The following is a 15,204-nucleotide window of genomic DNA, read 5'->3' on the forward strand; positions in this document are numbered from 1 at the left end:
AAAAACACACACACACGCATTATTCAGACGAGACATCCATCCGGAACCCCATGTCGCATCCGGCCTTCTAAAGTGAAGCGTGTCGCTAAAAGACAGAAATGGGGAAGGGGAAGGGGGTGGGGGTGTGGGAGGAAGGGAGAGGGGGGATGTTGTCTCTGGTAAATAAAGAAGAGAATGGAGGTGCAGAGGAAAAAGCGGCATGGTCCAAATAAAGCAAGAGTGCAGTGCAGATAGATCTTCTCCCCTTTTTAAGGCTGTTTGTACGACACTATCGGACAGATGGGCTCACAACCTCTCCTTAGTGCGCATGGACCATGCTCCTCTCTGGATTGAATGCTGTGCAGCGTCTGTGTCCGTATACTGTCCTAATACCGGATATTTTTTTTTTATTTTTGTATAGTGCAATATGATACATGCTGCTGATTCTTCAAGGCGCGTCAGGCGTGTTTGTAATGGATGTACCTGCCACAGGTGTGCTTGCGGCCAATAGCTCCTCCTGCGGGTCCCCATGGATCATCTCGTTCATCGACTCTGCCTCATCTCCCAACGGATCCTCATACGGAATCCCACTCTCGCTGATGTTGCTCAAATCTCCAAACCCATCAGGATCTATAAACGCGACAACATCCAAAATGCAAACCGAAAGAGCCATGTTAGTTTTCTTTTTCTTCTTCTTTTTCTTCTTCTTTTTTCTTTTTCTTTTTTCTTTTTCTTTTTGTGCCGCCCTTCTCTTCATCTTTATCGCGTGCATCTGTCAGTCTCTCGCTTTCGCTTCAACTTACCAAAAGAACCTGTATCAAGATAATTGTTCGCAAACGTAAACTCATCCATATCCAATCCATGTGCCTCCAACGCCTCAATGTTCTTCTGCAGCTGCTCAATCTCCTTTGTAATATCCTCCACTCCCTTCGCAGCATTCGCCCCTGCCTCTGTCTGCGTAAACGACACTGCTGGCATCGGTGCTGACGTCATCTCCTGTGCGTTCGCCATCGATATCGACCTCAACATGTCGTGATGCACTGGACTGATCCCGTTCGGTAACAGCATCGGAGGAATCGTCAAATTCGCAGCATCCAGTTTGAATGGCTGTGTCGCGTAATTGGTGGCTGTTGTTGTCGTTGGAAGAGATGTGAGGTACTCTGGCAAAGTCGCAGTGGCCGTTGAAATCGTTGGCAATGCTGTGTTGGTTACAGGTGGGATTGTGGTCGGTGCTGTTGAAGTCGCTATAGGCGCTGTAGTAGTAAGTGAGGGGGAAGAATATAAAGACACAGGAGTTACCTGAGCCGATTGGTTCGCGTTTGCAAGCAGAGCCAGTGTTGCTAGAGAATACAAAAATGAACAAGCTGGGTCAGCATACGCGAGATTAAAAGTAAATTTACACTCGGCGTGCACAAAGCAAAGGTATATCCCATACCTGGCGTCATTTCACTGAGGTTAAAGGTTGGCTTAGTGGGCAATCCCTGCGATTCCATCCCAGGCAAGACATAGTCCGCCTCCGACTCTACCATCGATGCACGCTTACGCTTGCTTCCAAGCAGCTTCGTCACCTCTTCCTCATGCTCCTCTCCGAATCCCTGATTCAAACCATGTTCGTATTCCTCATTCAAATCGCCCTCCGTGATCGTCAACCTTGGCCTCTTGTTCGGAACAATTGCCTTCTTCTTCTCTCCCGAAAACACGCTTGCCAAGAACCGAAGAATCTTGTCAATCGTCTCCTGCTGCCGCTGGTGTCGCTCCCTCGCTGCGATCGATTCCTGCCACAACGACTGATGGTCTCGCTCAATATTCTTCAAATCGGACGAAATAGCGATCTGGTGCTTCTTGATCGCCGTTACTTCCTGTAAAATATGTCCCAGATCCATCGTCAACGCATCCCTGTCATCGTTTGCATTCGACGCCTTCTTACGAGAGACCAAGCACAGCAAGTCGGGCTGGTTCTTTTGAAAGTGTGGATTACTAAACTCCCACTGCTCAGAGTCCGTATCCGGGAGGAGAACACCTTGTTGCAAATGGGGTACCTTGTGAAATCCATACATGTTGAGCTGTCGTACAAACGATGAAAATCTGTTGTGCTTGAAAAACTTTGGCAGTACTTCCTTTGCAAACTCTACGTGCTTGAGGACTACGTTGGGCATGTCAAAACAAAGAAACGACACATGGTCGGTCAGGATTTCGTATGTCATATGAAAAAGAGAATCGCACTCATGCACCCGACAGTAACCGTAAAACAAGAGGGTGGCAGATCGCACACATACCAAGAAATGAGTGTCCGTCTTCCGACCATTTGATCAAGTTGTTGGATGCCTCGTCTCCAACCATGCTGTTCAAAACATGAAGCAATTGAGTGTCGTTAGCTCGTTAGCTCGTCTCCTAAATGACCAACAGTAGCGTGAGATAGGACGATGGCACGTACTTGTAGAGCTTTGTCAAGAAGGCTGCGACGTTGCTTCGGGCAGTGCTAGATGGTCTGGGCGACTTTTGCATCGTTGGCGAGGGCGAAGGCGAAGGCGAAGATAAGGGCGAGGACCCAGCAGTGCCAGAAGTCGACGGCCTGTTGGTGGTAGTGGCGTTAGACCTTGTAGAATTGCTGTTGCGGCCACTGACGAGCATGTTGTTGGCATTGGGCATGATATCAGTGGATCCTTGGATCTGTGTCCGTGTCAGTGAGCTATTGCCACTGTTTCCACTGCTGCTGGAACCAACACCGGTAGAGGGTGCGCCTTGGATTAAGGCCAGAGCCGAGCGGGGGTTGTTGACTAGGGTCATGGCGGTGCTCGTGGGAGGATGGACGATGGCGTTGCTGGAGCTTGCTGTGCTTGACGGAGCCATGTATGTTGGCTGTTATTGTGGCGGGTGTACTGCGAAGAGTATCGGGGTATGAAGAGGACGGGCAAGGTGGTGTGTTTTGGGAATGATGGATGTTACAGGAGGAGTGGAATGGTAAAGGAAGCTGATGTCGATGCTATGGTTTGTTGGGTTGATTGCCGATCGTGAGGGCGAAGGCGAGTAGTAAGGAAAAAAAAAAAAAAAAAATCAAAATACAACCTATTTTATTTTGAAGACATTTGCATAATAATGATAGTCAACATCTAGGAGCCGTGTCTCGCAATTTTTCTTCCTTTTTATTATTTACAGAGAAAAACTACATGCAAGACCTATTTTTTTTTTCTTTTTTTTCCTCATGGTTGGTTGGCGAAGGGTGTTTGAGCAAATATACAAGTCGAATTGGGTGCAGTAGAGCAAGAGACAAAGTGGAGATGAAGAGTGCAGTGCTTGCCCGCGTCTTTAGTCGACCTCCTCGATCGTGGGCTCAGAGCCGCCGTCACCAGGGAAGCCACCAGGGGCAGCACCAGCTGGAGGAGGTGCACCGGCACCGCCGTAGATCTTCATCATGATCGGGTTCGAAATCTCCTCGAGATGCTTCTGCTTGGCCTCAAACTCCTCCTTTTCCGCCTCCTGGTTGCCGTCCAACCAGGTGATGACCTCCTGGCATGCATCCTCCAAAGTCTTCTTGTCCGCGGCATCGAGCTTGCCTCCGACCTTCTCGTCACTGAGAGAGTTCTTGATGTTGAACGTGAATGACTCGAGACCGTTCTTGGCCTGGATACGAGCAGTCGCGGCCTCGTCCTCAGCCTTGTACTTCTCAGCTTCAGAAACCATGCGCTCGATATCCTCCTTCGACAGACGGCCCTTATCGTTCGTAATCGTGATCTTGTTGGCGCGGCCGGTAGCCTTCTCCGAGGCAGAGACGTTCAAAATACCGTTCGCATCAATGTCAAACACGACCTCGATCTGGGGAACACCGCGGGGAGCTGGGGGAATACCAGTAAGCTCAAACTTGCCGAGCAAGTTGTTGTCCTTGGTGCGAGCACGCTCACCCTCGTAGACCTGGATCAACACACCAGGTTGGTTGTCGGCATACGTCGAGAAGGTCTCGGATTTCTTGGTGGGGACAGTAGTGTTGCGCTTGATCAGGGCGGTCATGACACCTCCAGCGGTCTCAATTCCAAGAGAGAGTGGAGCGACATCGAGCAAGAGAAGGTCCTGGGTCTTCTCAGAGGTGTCACCGGTCAAGATGGCGGCCTGGACGGCAGCACCGTAGGCGACGGCCTCATCGGGGTTGATGGACTTGTTGGGTTCTTTGCCGTTGAAGAAGTCAGAGACCATCTTCTGGATCTTTGGAATACGGGTCGAGCCGCCGACGAGGACAATCTCGTCAACGAGACCCTTGTCGATCTTGGAGTCGCGGAGGACCTTCTCGACAGGCTCCATGGTGTTGCGGAACAAATCTTGGTTAAGCTCCTCGAAACGAGCACGGGTCAAGGAAGTGTAGAAATCAATACCCTCAAAGAGCGAGTCGATCTCGATCGAGGTCTGGGCGGACGAGGAGAGTGAGCGCTTAGCACGTTCGCAAGCTGTGCGAAGACGACGGAGGGCACGAGGGTTGCCAGAGAGGTCCTTCTTGTGCTTGCGCTTGAACTCCTGGACAAAGTGGTTGACAAGGCGGTTATCGAAATCCTCGCCTCCCAAGTGGGTGTCACCAGCGGTGGCCTTGACCTCAAAAATGCCATCCTCGATGGTCAGGAGTGAAACATCGAAGGTACCACCACCGAGATCGAAGATGAGGACGTTCTTCTCGCCAGTGGTCTTCTTGTCTAGACCGTAGGCAATTGCGGCAGCAGTGGGCTCGTTGATGATACGAAGGACGTTCATTCCGGCAATCATACCAGCATCCTTAGTGGCCTGACGCTGAGAGTCGTTGAAGTAGGCGGGCACAGTGACGACGGCATTGTTGACGGGGGTGCCGAGGTAAGCCTCGGCGGTCTCGCGCATCTTGGTGAGGACCATGGAAGAGATTTCCTCGGGGGTGAAGTCCTTCTTCTCCCCCTTGTACTCTACTTGGATATAGGGCTTGGTGCCCTTATCGATGACCTTGAAGGGCCAATGCTTCATGTCGGACTGGACATCCTTGTCGTCGAAACGGCGACCGATGAGACGCTTGGCATCGAAGACGGTGTTGACTGGGTTCATGGCGACCTGGTTCTTGGCGGCATCACCGATGAGACGCTCCGTGTCAGTAAAGGCGACATAGGATGGGGTGGTGCGGTTACCCTGATCGTTGGCGATAATCTCGACACGGTCGTTCTGCCAGACGGCGACGCAAGAGTAGGTGGTTCCGAGATCGATACCAACAGCTATGTGACAAATGTACAAAAGAAAACGATTAGAAATCCGGATTCAAGTCACAAAAGTAATCACCGAGTCGTATGGGAGCGAAGACGCGATATATGATACAAAGGTTTCATGGTAAGACACCAAAAAAAAAAAAAAAAAAAAATGTCGCATTTGTTCATCCGTGTTCAAGCCAGCGGGGGTGCTCAGCTTCTTTCAAACCCTCTTTTCCAAATGCATGTCCATTTTCATGTCCAAGGTCCGCTCGACATTGAAATTGAAAACTATTGTATTGTATAATAAGTATACGCGTCCGCTTGGCCCAAACCTAGCTGTTCAGCACCAGGGAAAAGGAAAATGACTGAGAGTACAAGAACAAAAGAGAAGGATCGACAACGAGGGGAAGGATGAAGGGAGGGGAGAGAGAAGGACGGAATGGAGAGTATTGCTCGCTTACCTTTTCCGGTTGCTTCAGCCATGGTTGTATGTATGTGTTGTTAAAGAGGAAATGCGTGTGAAAAAAAATGAAAAAATGAGAGAAGAAGATAGTGCTGTTTCTGTTTCTGTACGGGTGAGGATGAAGATGAATGCGAGTGAGAGCAAAGGGCGAAGTATGGGTGAGAAAAAGAGAAAGAGAGAGAGGGGGGTGCGCACTGGCCTACTTATATCCACACTTTTTTCCACAGCGTTCGACGTGACATCACACAGCCCTTTTTGGGCCTTATCTAGCAAGTTCGCGATGCATGTGGATCAACCTTCTTGGGTCCATGTCCATGCTGCTGCTGCTGCTGCTGCTCTCAAGAAGCAACCAGCCCGCTGCTGGACAATGAAAGCAAACGGTCGCACCCTTTCCAGAGGCTCCTTCTTTTTCGCACGCCGCCATTCTTTCCTTTTCTTTCCTTCTCTGTTTTTGGCCTTCATTTCCGTCATTTCCTTCATTTCCTTCATTTTATTACTTTACTATTTAGATTGCCGCTAGTCTAGTATGTTTTCGTCTTTCACATCTCTCGTCTTTTCCTATGCCACGTTTACATGCAGACTGTCCAATGTTGAGCAACAATACGCCGCAGCCACTACCCACTGTTCTTGGCTGTCGTTGTAATAGCCATCACAAGCGCCCGCGCCACTGGGCATCCGGAGGAGGCATTCAAGATAATACGGTAGCTGGCAGAAACACCACCACAGATGGTGCTTTGACATTAGTCTTTTAAACGCCTAAGCTGTCCATTACAACTATGGGTACAATCCTCTGGCTGCGTATCCGTAGACGAATAATCGTCTGCTGCACTCGTGAAAGGAAAAAGAGAGAGAGAGAAGGTGCGAAGGAGGAGGATGATCCCCATTCATCCTGGTCTCATACAATTTTATCAACGACAGCCTACCATTCCATTTCACGCCAAGCAACCGACTAGTAGGTAATATTACGTACATTACGTATACACAGAGTCTACTATTCAGAAAAGAGCGTTGGCTTGGAATGAAAGCAGAGCATGCTGTTTCCGTATGATTTATCTGTAGCCACTATATTCGCGCGTTGTTTATTTCTGCAACGTACCTACCCGATATGAAATTTGAGCCTAGTCTAGGCTTATTGCAATCAATAGGTCCCTCGAAAAGGTGAAAAACGAAAGGCGAGAGAGAGACGACTTGACACACAAAAGGGACAAAACACACGGCTTCTCTTACCTCCCATTCACCTTCTCTTGCACATTGACCATCCTTCTTCTTCTTTGTACTATAGAACCACCGCCCCCATTCCTCATTCCTCATTCCTCCTTCCTCATTCCTCATCAATACCGCACAGTTCCTCTCCTTCCTCATGAAGTTCTTCTCTCTTGCAGCGGCTCTCTTGGCCTTCACCGGTACGTAATCCTCCTCCCTATCCGTTCTACCATTACACAGACCAATCTGCTCTATGCTCTCAACTACTTCACTTTTCACTCGCACTTTGTATTTCCCCGCTACAATCCACTCATTCGTTCCTAACAATTCCTAACGATGCATTGTTCGCTCTGTGTGGCCATATTGTAGCCCTCGTCTCTGCGCAGGACGTTGACAAGAGGCTGGTTGATATCTCCGACACTCAGCTGGAGGTCAAGGAGATGCACACCAAGCCCAATGTGGACACCTTCGTCGTCACTGTCCAGCGAACGGATGACCTCCTTGCTGACGACGGCACCTTCCTTGCCGAGCGTGTCATGGCTGTTGCATTTAACTTTGATGTCCAGGATCACGAGGTACGGCTCCTTTGATACAGCCCTCCGTGTTCATATATTGCTCATTTAGCGTGATGTGTGTGATATAGGGCCGCAGTTCCATCATGTTACGCCAACTGTCAAGACACCTAACTTCTTTTTTCCATCTCTCTATCACGTTTCAGGTCCTAATCAACAAAGTCCCTTTGAACTTTGGGTCGCAGGAGAAGCCAGAGGAACCCATCACAGTCACAGTGACTGTCGAGGCTGGTGTCATTGTCGGCCCCGCACTCGACCCCGAGACCAAGGTTGATGACCTCATGGAGGCCTTCGATACCGGCCTCGTGACCGTCCAGGTGACTGCCTCAACTGAGTTTGTTCCCATTGAAGATGGTTCAATTGTCCGCCGTGTTACCCTCAGGGAGACCATTGTTGAAGTCAACGGTCTCGAGATTACACAGACAGACGCTGCTCAGCAGGTCTTCGAGATCATGCCCGACGGCTCCCTTGGCAGCTACACTCCTCTTCCTTTCGGCAACAGCGGTTGCCAGCCTGGCAAGGACTTTGAGGACGCCATGGAGTCCATTGACGAATGGTTCCGCTCGCTCAACTGGCCCGGATTCCTCTGCGCTGGTTTGGTCGCCGTCTCCATGTTTGTCTTCTCTGCTACCTCGCTCCGCTCTCTGATTCAGAAGCGTCGCCAGGCTCGCTATGCCAAGATCCACCAGCACGAGGCTGCGGACGAATTTGTGCAGGTCACTGTCATCGAGGACAAGAAGCTGGATGATGAGAAGAAGGCCCTCAACCTCTAAAGGACTTCTTTTTCTTATGCCCCTATTACCGTCTTGACGGTAAGCTGCAGTCCTCCGCGACTTGCAGCGTCGTTGAAGGATACAAAAAGCCAGCTGCACTCGTCTATGTCTGATTGTCTACTTGTATCCATCTCCATGCCACATAGTCCACGAATATCTATCTATATTGCCCTGCACATTCTTGTGTCTAAAAAATAAATTGTTTTTCGTTATAAGCTGCTTATGTATGATGAGACGGGAACAAGGAGAAGTACAGAATTAAAGATGATGCATCTTTTTCTGCAGCGAGAGATGAGATGCTGTTGTTGTTTGATGTTGTAGCTTCGTTTTACCCCTGCCTGTGCTGCTTCGCCCTTTCTGCTCAGATAGAAAGAGGCTATTGTATTTTTAGGGAGCGACAATGATGAAGAAAGAGCCCATACTCTCGCTCATTCTTTTCTCCACGGACGTAACAAGAACCAGGAAAGGCAGAGGAAAGTTGCCATGAGTATCCACCGCCAGGGCAACTTCTGGCGATCAAAGGGATGGAAACGATCGACCCGTTCCATTTTCACTGTTACTTAGTGCGTCGTATGCGGGAGGCTTCTTGCGTCCATGGTCGACCCAGAAGCAGAGGACATTGGACTAGTTACAAAACAAACAGGAGCTCCTCTTTGCTGCCATTAATGACCAACAGAAGTAGGCTAACCCATGAAGAGTCATGGATAGCTACTTGTTGCCCCTAATGAGGGACAGCACGAAATATGAATATGTTAATGCAATTCGTGTCAGGATCCTGGTTGGATACACGATGAATGCTGAAAATACATTTTTTTCCCTGAAGCAGAGTATGTGAGCATCCATCCCATGTGGATGGCTGACCCTTCGCTTACTATATATACTTATAAAAGACAGCATTTCTTGCTTCCTTCTCATCCTCATCGTTCTTTCATTCTGCTTGCATGCCTCTCATCCATCCTCCACTCATTCATCCTCATCTCTATTTATCAACTCTGTTACCATCATGTCCGCCTCCACCCTGATCCACACTTCTCTTAGACAGGCCTCCAGCAAGGTCCTGCCCATCCTCACATTCCCACGGACCACCCAACCCCTCGCCCTTTCACTCCTCACCTCAAGGCGACTCATCTACTCCAGAGGTAACGTCCTCCTTGCAAGCAAGTCCCTGTCAACAAGATCAGCACTGAATCCCCTTCGACAGTACACCACCTCTTCGTTGGTCGTCAGCAATGAAAAGACCAATGTTAATCAGGGTAGGTTGCTTTGCCACCGAACACTGTATATGTTCCTTCTTTAAGATCTGTCAATCTTTGACATGTTCTCATGCTTTATTGCGCCTTTTCACAATTAGCACCAGCAATGGCTGCTGCGGCCGTTCAAGAAGAAAGCATGAGTGAGAAACATGAACAGAGGTATGTATCTTGTACTTTCAATTCAGGGCTATCTTTCAGATATGTTCCTGAAAAATTAGCAGTGCATGATCCGTGCTCGACATTACATCTTCAATTGCTGAGGACACAACACTCTCTTTGAACTTTCAGTGGCCTCTGCACACAAACACGGACACACAATTTGCTCAGCGCAAGGTGCATTCCGCGGAAGGGACCATAGGGGGAGGCATGGTCAGTTGTATGTGCTGGACTGGATAGATGACCCATGGAGTGATCAAGTGTCGCTCACACAGTCGCACAAGACCTGCCTGATCTTTTTACTGGCGATGATGATGATAGTGGCCCCCCCTTCATGACATCATGCACAAACCAGCAGTACACATTTGCTAACCCTATACATTGCCCTATCTTTATCGCACATAGAATCTCCGAGATCAAGGATGCAAAGCTGATCTTTAACCAGGCGTTCAGAAATGTGCAGGATGTCTGTGGACGAGAAAACATGCGGTTCCCCAAGGAGATCATCTGGTTGATGGGCGCACCAGGATCAGGAAAGGGCACCCACACGCCCGCTATCCTACGCTCCAGGGGCATCACCAATCCTCCGATCTCCATGTCCTCTCTTCTCTCGACACCCGAGTGCAAGGAGCTGATCAACAAGGGGCTTATGATCAGTGACGGCAAAGTTGTCGAAAATCTGCTGCATGCCCTCCTGGATTGTGAACCCGAGGTTGGTGTACTTGTGGATGGGTTCCCGAGAAGCGAAGTTCAAGTCGAGTGCCTGAAGTTGTTTCACGAAAGGATGCACGAGTTGCGCAGGGAGTACAAACACACACCGCTGAAGGACTTTTTCCCACGACCGACCTTCCGTATCTGCGTGCTCTATGTCGATGAAGAAATCTCAGTCAGTCGGCAGCTCATGCGCGGCAGGCTGATTAAGGAGCACAATGCCCAAGTCCTCCGTTCTGGCAAGGGCGAGATCAAGGAAGAGCGTGTCACGGACTACGACGAACTACTCATCCGGGCAAGATACGAGATCTTCAAGGACCACTACTCGTGTTTATTGAAGCTGAGCAAAATCTTCCCCTTCCATCTGATCAATGCTGTTGGAAGCATTGATAGCGTGATGCGCATCATCCTCAAGGAATTCGAGTACCAGTCTTCGCTCGAGTTAGAGCACGACACTTATGAAGCCATCTCCCATGTCCCACTGGCGACCAAGATTGGTATTCATGCCCGACAGGATCTGATCAGGAGGTTGGAGCATTATTGCGAGACCGAGCCCGAGATCTTCTCAAAAGCCGTTCGGTTTATCGATCAGGAGGTATCGCCCATGGTCGCTCGGCACGCCATTAGTGGACAGGCCCTTGTGCGATCTCAGAACCCGATTCTCTCGGACCCAAAGGTTGTCGAGGTGGTTATCAGCATTCTTTCAGAGCGTGGATACGCTGTAACCATGGATGAGCGCGTTCACGAGACACCGAAGCGTATCGACCCGGAGACCTGGGAAATTATTTTGGAGAGAACGCATGTTTACGCGCTGAACGTTCGGTTCCCGCAACACCACATTCAGCCCTTGGAGCAAAAGTTCTAAAGGTGTAAAGAAATTCTCTTATGTTTCTTTTTGCAGTCTCTTTTTTTTTTTCTGTTTTTTTCTTTCTTTCATTCTTTCTATCCAATTGCTTCCAGCACTTTTTCTTATTAGATACATTGCCTCTGCATCCGTTATGTTCATGATGCACCCGCGTATGAACATCAACGCTATTTCTTTTGCTTTCATGTAACAGCACAGGCTGTTCAAACTCTCTCCTCACTTTTCTTCACCAGCAACGCCATTTTGCTACGATAGTCCATCCATATTTATTCCTCAATGTATACTATCCCTTACTCCGACGACTTCGATTTTTGATTCATAAAGTCGCAATGGGGGACAATTGGGAACAGTAGGCCAATACTGCAAAGAAAAAAAAAAAAAAAAAAAAAACGATTAAACTCAATTTTGCACGAAAACAAAAACAAATGCGTTCAAAGCTGATGTATCTTGTTCCAAGTAAGATTCGAGAGGAGTAGTGTCTCGTTCGATGCCTACTGCATATAAATAACCGCCATTGTGAGTTCGTGTTCACAAAAACTCAATCCAAGGTTACGTTTGGCAACTTTGAGCGCGTTTTTTTTATGCGTGTGTATATGTGTGTTTATCGATATATCGATAACCATTCGACGCATTGGTAGCGGTGGTGGGGTTTATTTTTTTTATTTTTTTTTATTTTTTTTTACTGCTCCCAATCCATCAGTGACTATGCATCTTCTGATCCTCTTGACTTCTTGGTTGTCGCAGAAACGGAGGCCACATCATCTGAAGGCAATCCATTCCTCTTCTTGTTGGTCTGCTGCTGCTGCTGTTCCTCCTTGGGCAGTTCTAGACATGCGCCATCGACCTCACCCGGATCGGCCTCCATAAGAAGATCGACTTCATCTTTATCCTTGTTGATCTCGTCGTCTTCGTCGTCTTCATAGATACCGCCCTTGGGTCTATATTTTAGCTCATCCAGCTCTACGTTCTGTGTGGAAGAGGAGGGGTCGATGTCCATGGCCGCAAAGGTCGAAACAGGCTCTGAAATCTGTGTGGTAGAGGGGATCGTCGTTTGTGCCCCTTCATTCGTATCCGTTGTTGCTGCTGCTGCTGCTTCCAAAGCTGATGATGAAGGCTGAGTGTCCTGCTTCTCTTGCTGTTGCTGTTGCTGTTGCTTCTGAATTTCCCGTTCCCGTAGCTGCTGCGCCTTTGTCTGGCCCTTCTTGCTGTTATTAGGCTGTCCGGGTACCTTGGTCCTCAACTTGTTCTTCGTGGCCGCTTCTTGTTCCGTATTTTCGGAAAGAACGCCCTTTTGGACTAGGCGCTCTGTTAGGCCCGTGTTGATGGACTCTTGAAGGTTCACAAGTGCTTGGGCTAGAGCTGTGAGGTATTGCTCCTTCTTGGTTTGAGAGGACACGGTTGTGTCTGAGGATACGTGAATAGGTACCTGGAAGGATAGGGCTTCTGGAGCCGTCGTGAGTTCCGTTGTGGTGGTTTCTGTGGCGGATGCGGCGCTGTAGGAAGCGGTGACGGTCGGAGTAGAGCTCATGACGCAGATTCGGGATGTGTGTGTGTCCGTGTGTGTGTGTGTGGCGATGGAGAGAGAGGGATCTTTGAATGCCATCACTGCGCGTTTCCTGGTGACGGTTGTTATCTGTGCTGGTTGCTGGTTTGCCTCTCTGGTTAAATAAAAGCCACCAGGGGCTCACGGACCACATTTGGTTTTTTCTTTTCCCCTTACCCCTGAAAACCTTCGCTTTCATCAACCCATCAAACGAAATCAGCCATGTCAGCTTCAGGACCAGGACAGGAGGCTCTCCGCGAGGCAGCCCAGGCAGCGGTGTTCGTCCACTCTACAGAGATGCCCAAGGACTCGATCGTGATCAAAGGCCCAGATTTCAACCAGACCGTGACCTTGGACTCCTTACTTTCGACCTTTATCCACTCTGGCTTCCAGGCCTCGGCCATTGGTCGTGCTATCGAGATTATTAATGAGATGCGTCAATGGCGTCTTTCGGATGAGCCTCTCCCACTTCCCACTGCTGAGGACCCCATCGTCGATCCTGAACTGCTGGACCCCGAGTATCGCAAGTCCGTGAAATGCAAGATCTTTCTGGGGTACACTTCGAATTTAGTTTCGTCCGGTGTTCGTGAGGTGATCCGGTTCTTGGTCCAACACAAACTTGTTGACTGTTTGGTTTCGTCCGCCGGCGGAGTCGAGGAGGATTTTATCAAGTGCTTGGCTCCGACATACTTGGGAGAGTTCTCGCTGGATGGCAGTAAGTTGAGAAAGAGTGGATTGAACAGGATTGGGAACTTGTTGGTTCCGAATGATAACTACTGCAAGTTTGAGGATTGGGTCATGCCAATCCTGGATAAGATGTTGGAGGAGCAGAAGGACGAGACGATTAAAGCCCATTGGGCACCGAGTAGTGTCATCAGCAGGTTGGGTAAGGAAATCGCACATGAGGAGTCGATCTACTATTGGGCCTATAAGGTATGTGCTTTTGCTCTTCAGGGCTGTTGAAACGAGAAGGGGAAGGGTACTTTTTATTGATGTGGATCCGATTTTCAGAATTAAATAATCTAACGTCGTTTTTTTTTTTTTTTTTTTTTTTTTTTTTTTTTTTTCTAGAACGACATTCCAGTGTTCTGCCCAGCGTTGACGGACGGTTCTTTGGGCGATATGATCTACTTTCACTCGTATAAGAACCCCGGTTTGATCATCGATATCGTCTCGGATATCCGCGCTATGAACAACCAGGCCGTGTTCGCCAAGAAGACTGGAGTCATCATCCTCGGCGGTGGAGTTGTTAAGCATCATATCTGCAACGCCAATCTCATGGTAAGCGCATCGCGCTTCTTGTCTAATTGACTTTTTCATCATCGTATTTCTAATTGCATTTTTTTCTTCGTCTTTATTTACTGTCCACATGGTCAATAGCGCAATGGTGCAGATTTTGCGGTGTTCATCAACACAGGCCAGGAGTTTGACGGAAGTGATGCAGGAGCTCGACCGGACGAGGCAGTTTCGTGGGGCAAGATTCGTATGGATGGAAAATCCGTCAAGGTCTACACGGATGCGACAATCGCCTTCCCTCTAATCGTCTCGCAGACCTTTGCCAAGGAGTTTCAAAAGATTGATGAAAAGTTTTCATAGAGACATGTAAAGGCTTGAGGCCGAAAAATAATAAATCAATGTATATTTCTATCTAAAGAGCCTTTCTATGTTTTAGTCCGTTCCCCTCAGCTCGAACGGTAAAAAAGGCGCTATGTTCAGCTATAGTGCACACTTTCTGAATCGGAGATTGATGCCTTGTGATTTCTTTTTTTCAATCGTGAAAGCCGTTCAATCGTGAGATAAAAGTCGCGCTTCTTAGACAGCACTCTTTATCATCTTGTATAGGTATATAAACTACTCTGGAAGCCTTTGCAGCTTTTTTGCCCTGTTACCTTCCTTCACAACTGCCTACTCGACAATGAAACCCTTCCTGCGCATTCGAATCCTGGTCGTCCTAGCCATCAGTCCCGCGCTTCTTTGCTCAACTAATCTCAATGGTACTGCCCTGATCAAAAATGCCTTCCTGCCCTATCGCCATAGACGCTGTTCATTCATATTTTCGTAAATCTTGCGCATACTTTCTCCGGAGGATGAGTTTGCCCAGGCCGAAAAGGTATATCTGAATCTTTCAAGGGATAGAACTGTCACCATGCCCGTCGAGCGGACAGTGCCGTGCGATCTTTGGTAAGAGAGGAGATTGGGGATAAAGCTTCCAAACTACCGTGAATAAAGGTACCGGTGGAACATTCAAACACAAATACGCTGTTGAAGGCAAGGATACAAGGTGGCGCTTACTGCGGATGAGCTACAGGCCAAACTTTGGGGAGAAGCAGTTTCAGGTTCTGGAGGATCATATTCCGAAAAAGATCAACAGAGTGGTGCCATTACCTTGTTTATTTGGATGCTATTCAGAGTACACTGGCATTACGTGAACGTTAATCGCGGTGCAGAAGAGGAAGGCCTCGTATGCTTTTTGTTGTAATTCTTTAATGCAAATGCG

General features: G+C 48.6%; 6 protein-coding genes across 6 annotated transcripts; 3 read left to right on the plus strand and 3 right to left on the minus strand.

Annotated features, from left to right (window-relative positions):
- Window positions 1–106: 106 nt before the first annotated feature.
- BC939DRAFT_459656 (uncharacterized protein) lies at window positions 107–3,002 on the minus strand. The gene is made up of 5 exons (XM_051556758.1): window positions 2,414–3,002; window positions 2,256–2,320; window positions 1,415–2,122; window positions 783–1,319; window positions 107–609 (listed from the first exon to the last, which is right to left on the minus strand). The coding sequence occupies exons 1-5, from the start codon at window positions 2,827–2,829 to the stop codon at window positions 428–430; spliced, it is 1,908 nt and encodes a 635-aa protein (XP_051409449.1). The 5' UTR covers window positions 2,830–3,002; the 3' UTR covers window positions 107–427.
- Window position 3,003: 1 nt separating this feature from the next.
- On the minus strand, window positions 3,004–5,788 carry BC939DRAFT_531121 (hsp71-like protein). Its single transcript, XM_051561600.1, has 2 exons — window positions 5,630–5,788; window positions 3,004–5,195 (listed from the first exon to the last, which is right to left on the minus strand). The coding sequence occupies exons 1-2, from the start codon at window positions 5,649–5,651 to the stop codon at window positions 3,286–3,288; spliced, it is 1,932 nt and encodes a 643-aa protein (XP_051409450.1). The 5' UTR covers window positions 5,652–5,788; the 3' UTR covers window positions 3,004–3,285.
- Window positions 5,789–7,134: 1,346 nt separating this feature from the next.
- BC939DRAFT_252627 (uncharacterized protein) lies at window positions 7,135–8,238 on the plus strand. The gene is made up of 2 exons (XM_051551008.1): window positions 7,135–7,409; window positions 7,553–8,238. The coding sequence occupies exons 1-2, from the start codon at window positions 7,275–7,277 to the stop codon at window positions 8,177–8,179; spliced, it is 762 nt and encodes a 253-aa protein (XP_051409451.1). The 5' UTR covers window positions 7,135–7,274; the 3' UTR covers window positions 8,180–8,238.
- Window positions 8,239–9,059: 821 nt separating this feature from the next.
- BC939DRAFT_459667 (uncharacterized protein) lies at window positions 9,060–11,551 on the plus strand. Its single transcript, XM_051556759.1, has 3 exons — window positions 9,060–9,432; window positions 9,531–9,591; window positions 9,994–11,551. The coding sequence occupies exons 1-3, from the start codon at window positions 9,183–9,185 to the stop codon at window positions 11,162–11,164; spliced, it is 1,482 nt and encodes a 493-aa protein (XP_051409452.1). The 5' UTR covers window positions 9,060–9,182; the 3' UTR covers window positions 11,165–11,551.
- Window positions 11,552–11,849: 298 nt separating this feature from the next.
- On the minus strand, window positions 11,850–12,784 carry BC939DRAFT_459669 (uncharacterized protein). The gene has a single exon (XM_051556760.1). The coding sequence runs from the start codon at window positions 12,765–12,767 to the stop codon at window positions 11,868–11,870; it is 900 nt and encodes a 299-aa protein (XP_051409453.1). The 5' UTR covers window positions 12,768–12,784; the 3' UTR covers window positions 11,850–11,867.
- A 220-nt stretch (window positions 12,785–13,004) lies between these two features.
- Window positions 13,005–14,303, plus strand: BC939DRAFT_484729 (deoxyhypusine synthase; the record flags this gene model as incomplete). The annotated part of the gene is made up of 3 exons (XM_051559267.1): window positions 13,005–13,640; window positions 13,779–13,988; window positions 14,088–14,303. 3 exons carry the CDS (start codon window positions 13,005–13,007, stop codon window positions 14,301–14,303), a joined length of 1,062 nt encoding a protein of 353 aa, XP_051409454.1.
- Window positions 14,304–15,204: the final 901 nt, after the last annotated feature.

This window comes from Gamsiella multidivaricata (assembly GCF_025024155.1).
Source record: "Gamsiella multidivaricata strain RSA 2152 chromosome Unknown BC939scaffold_59, whole genome shotgun sequence".
Taxonomy (NCBI): Eukaryota; Fungi; Mortierellomycota; class Mortierellomycetes; order Mortierellales; family Mortierellaceae; genus Gamsiella; species Gamsiella multidivaricata.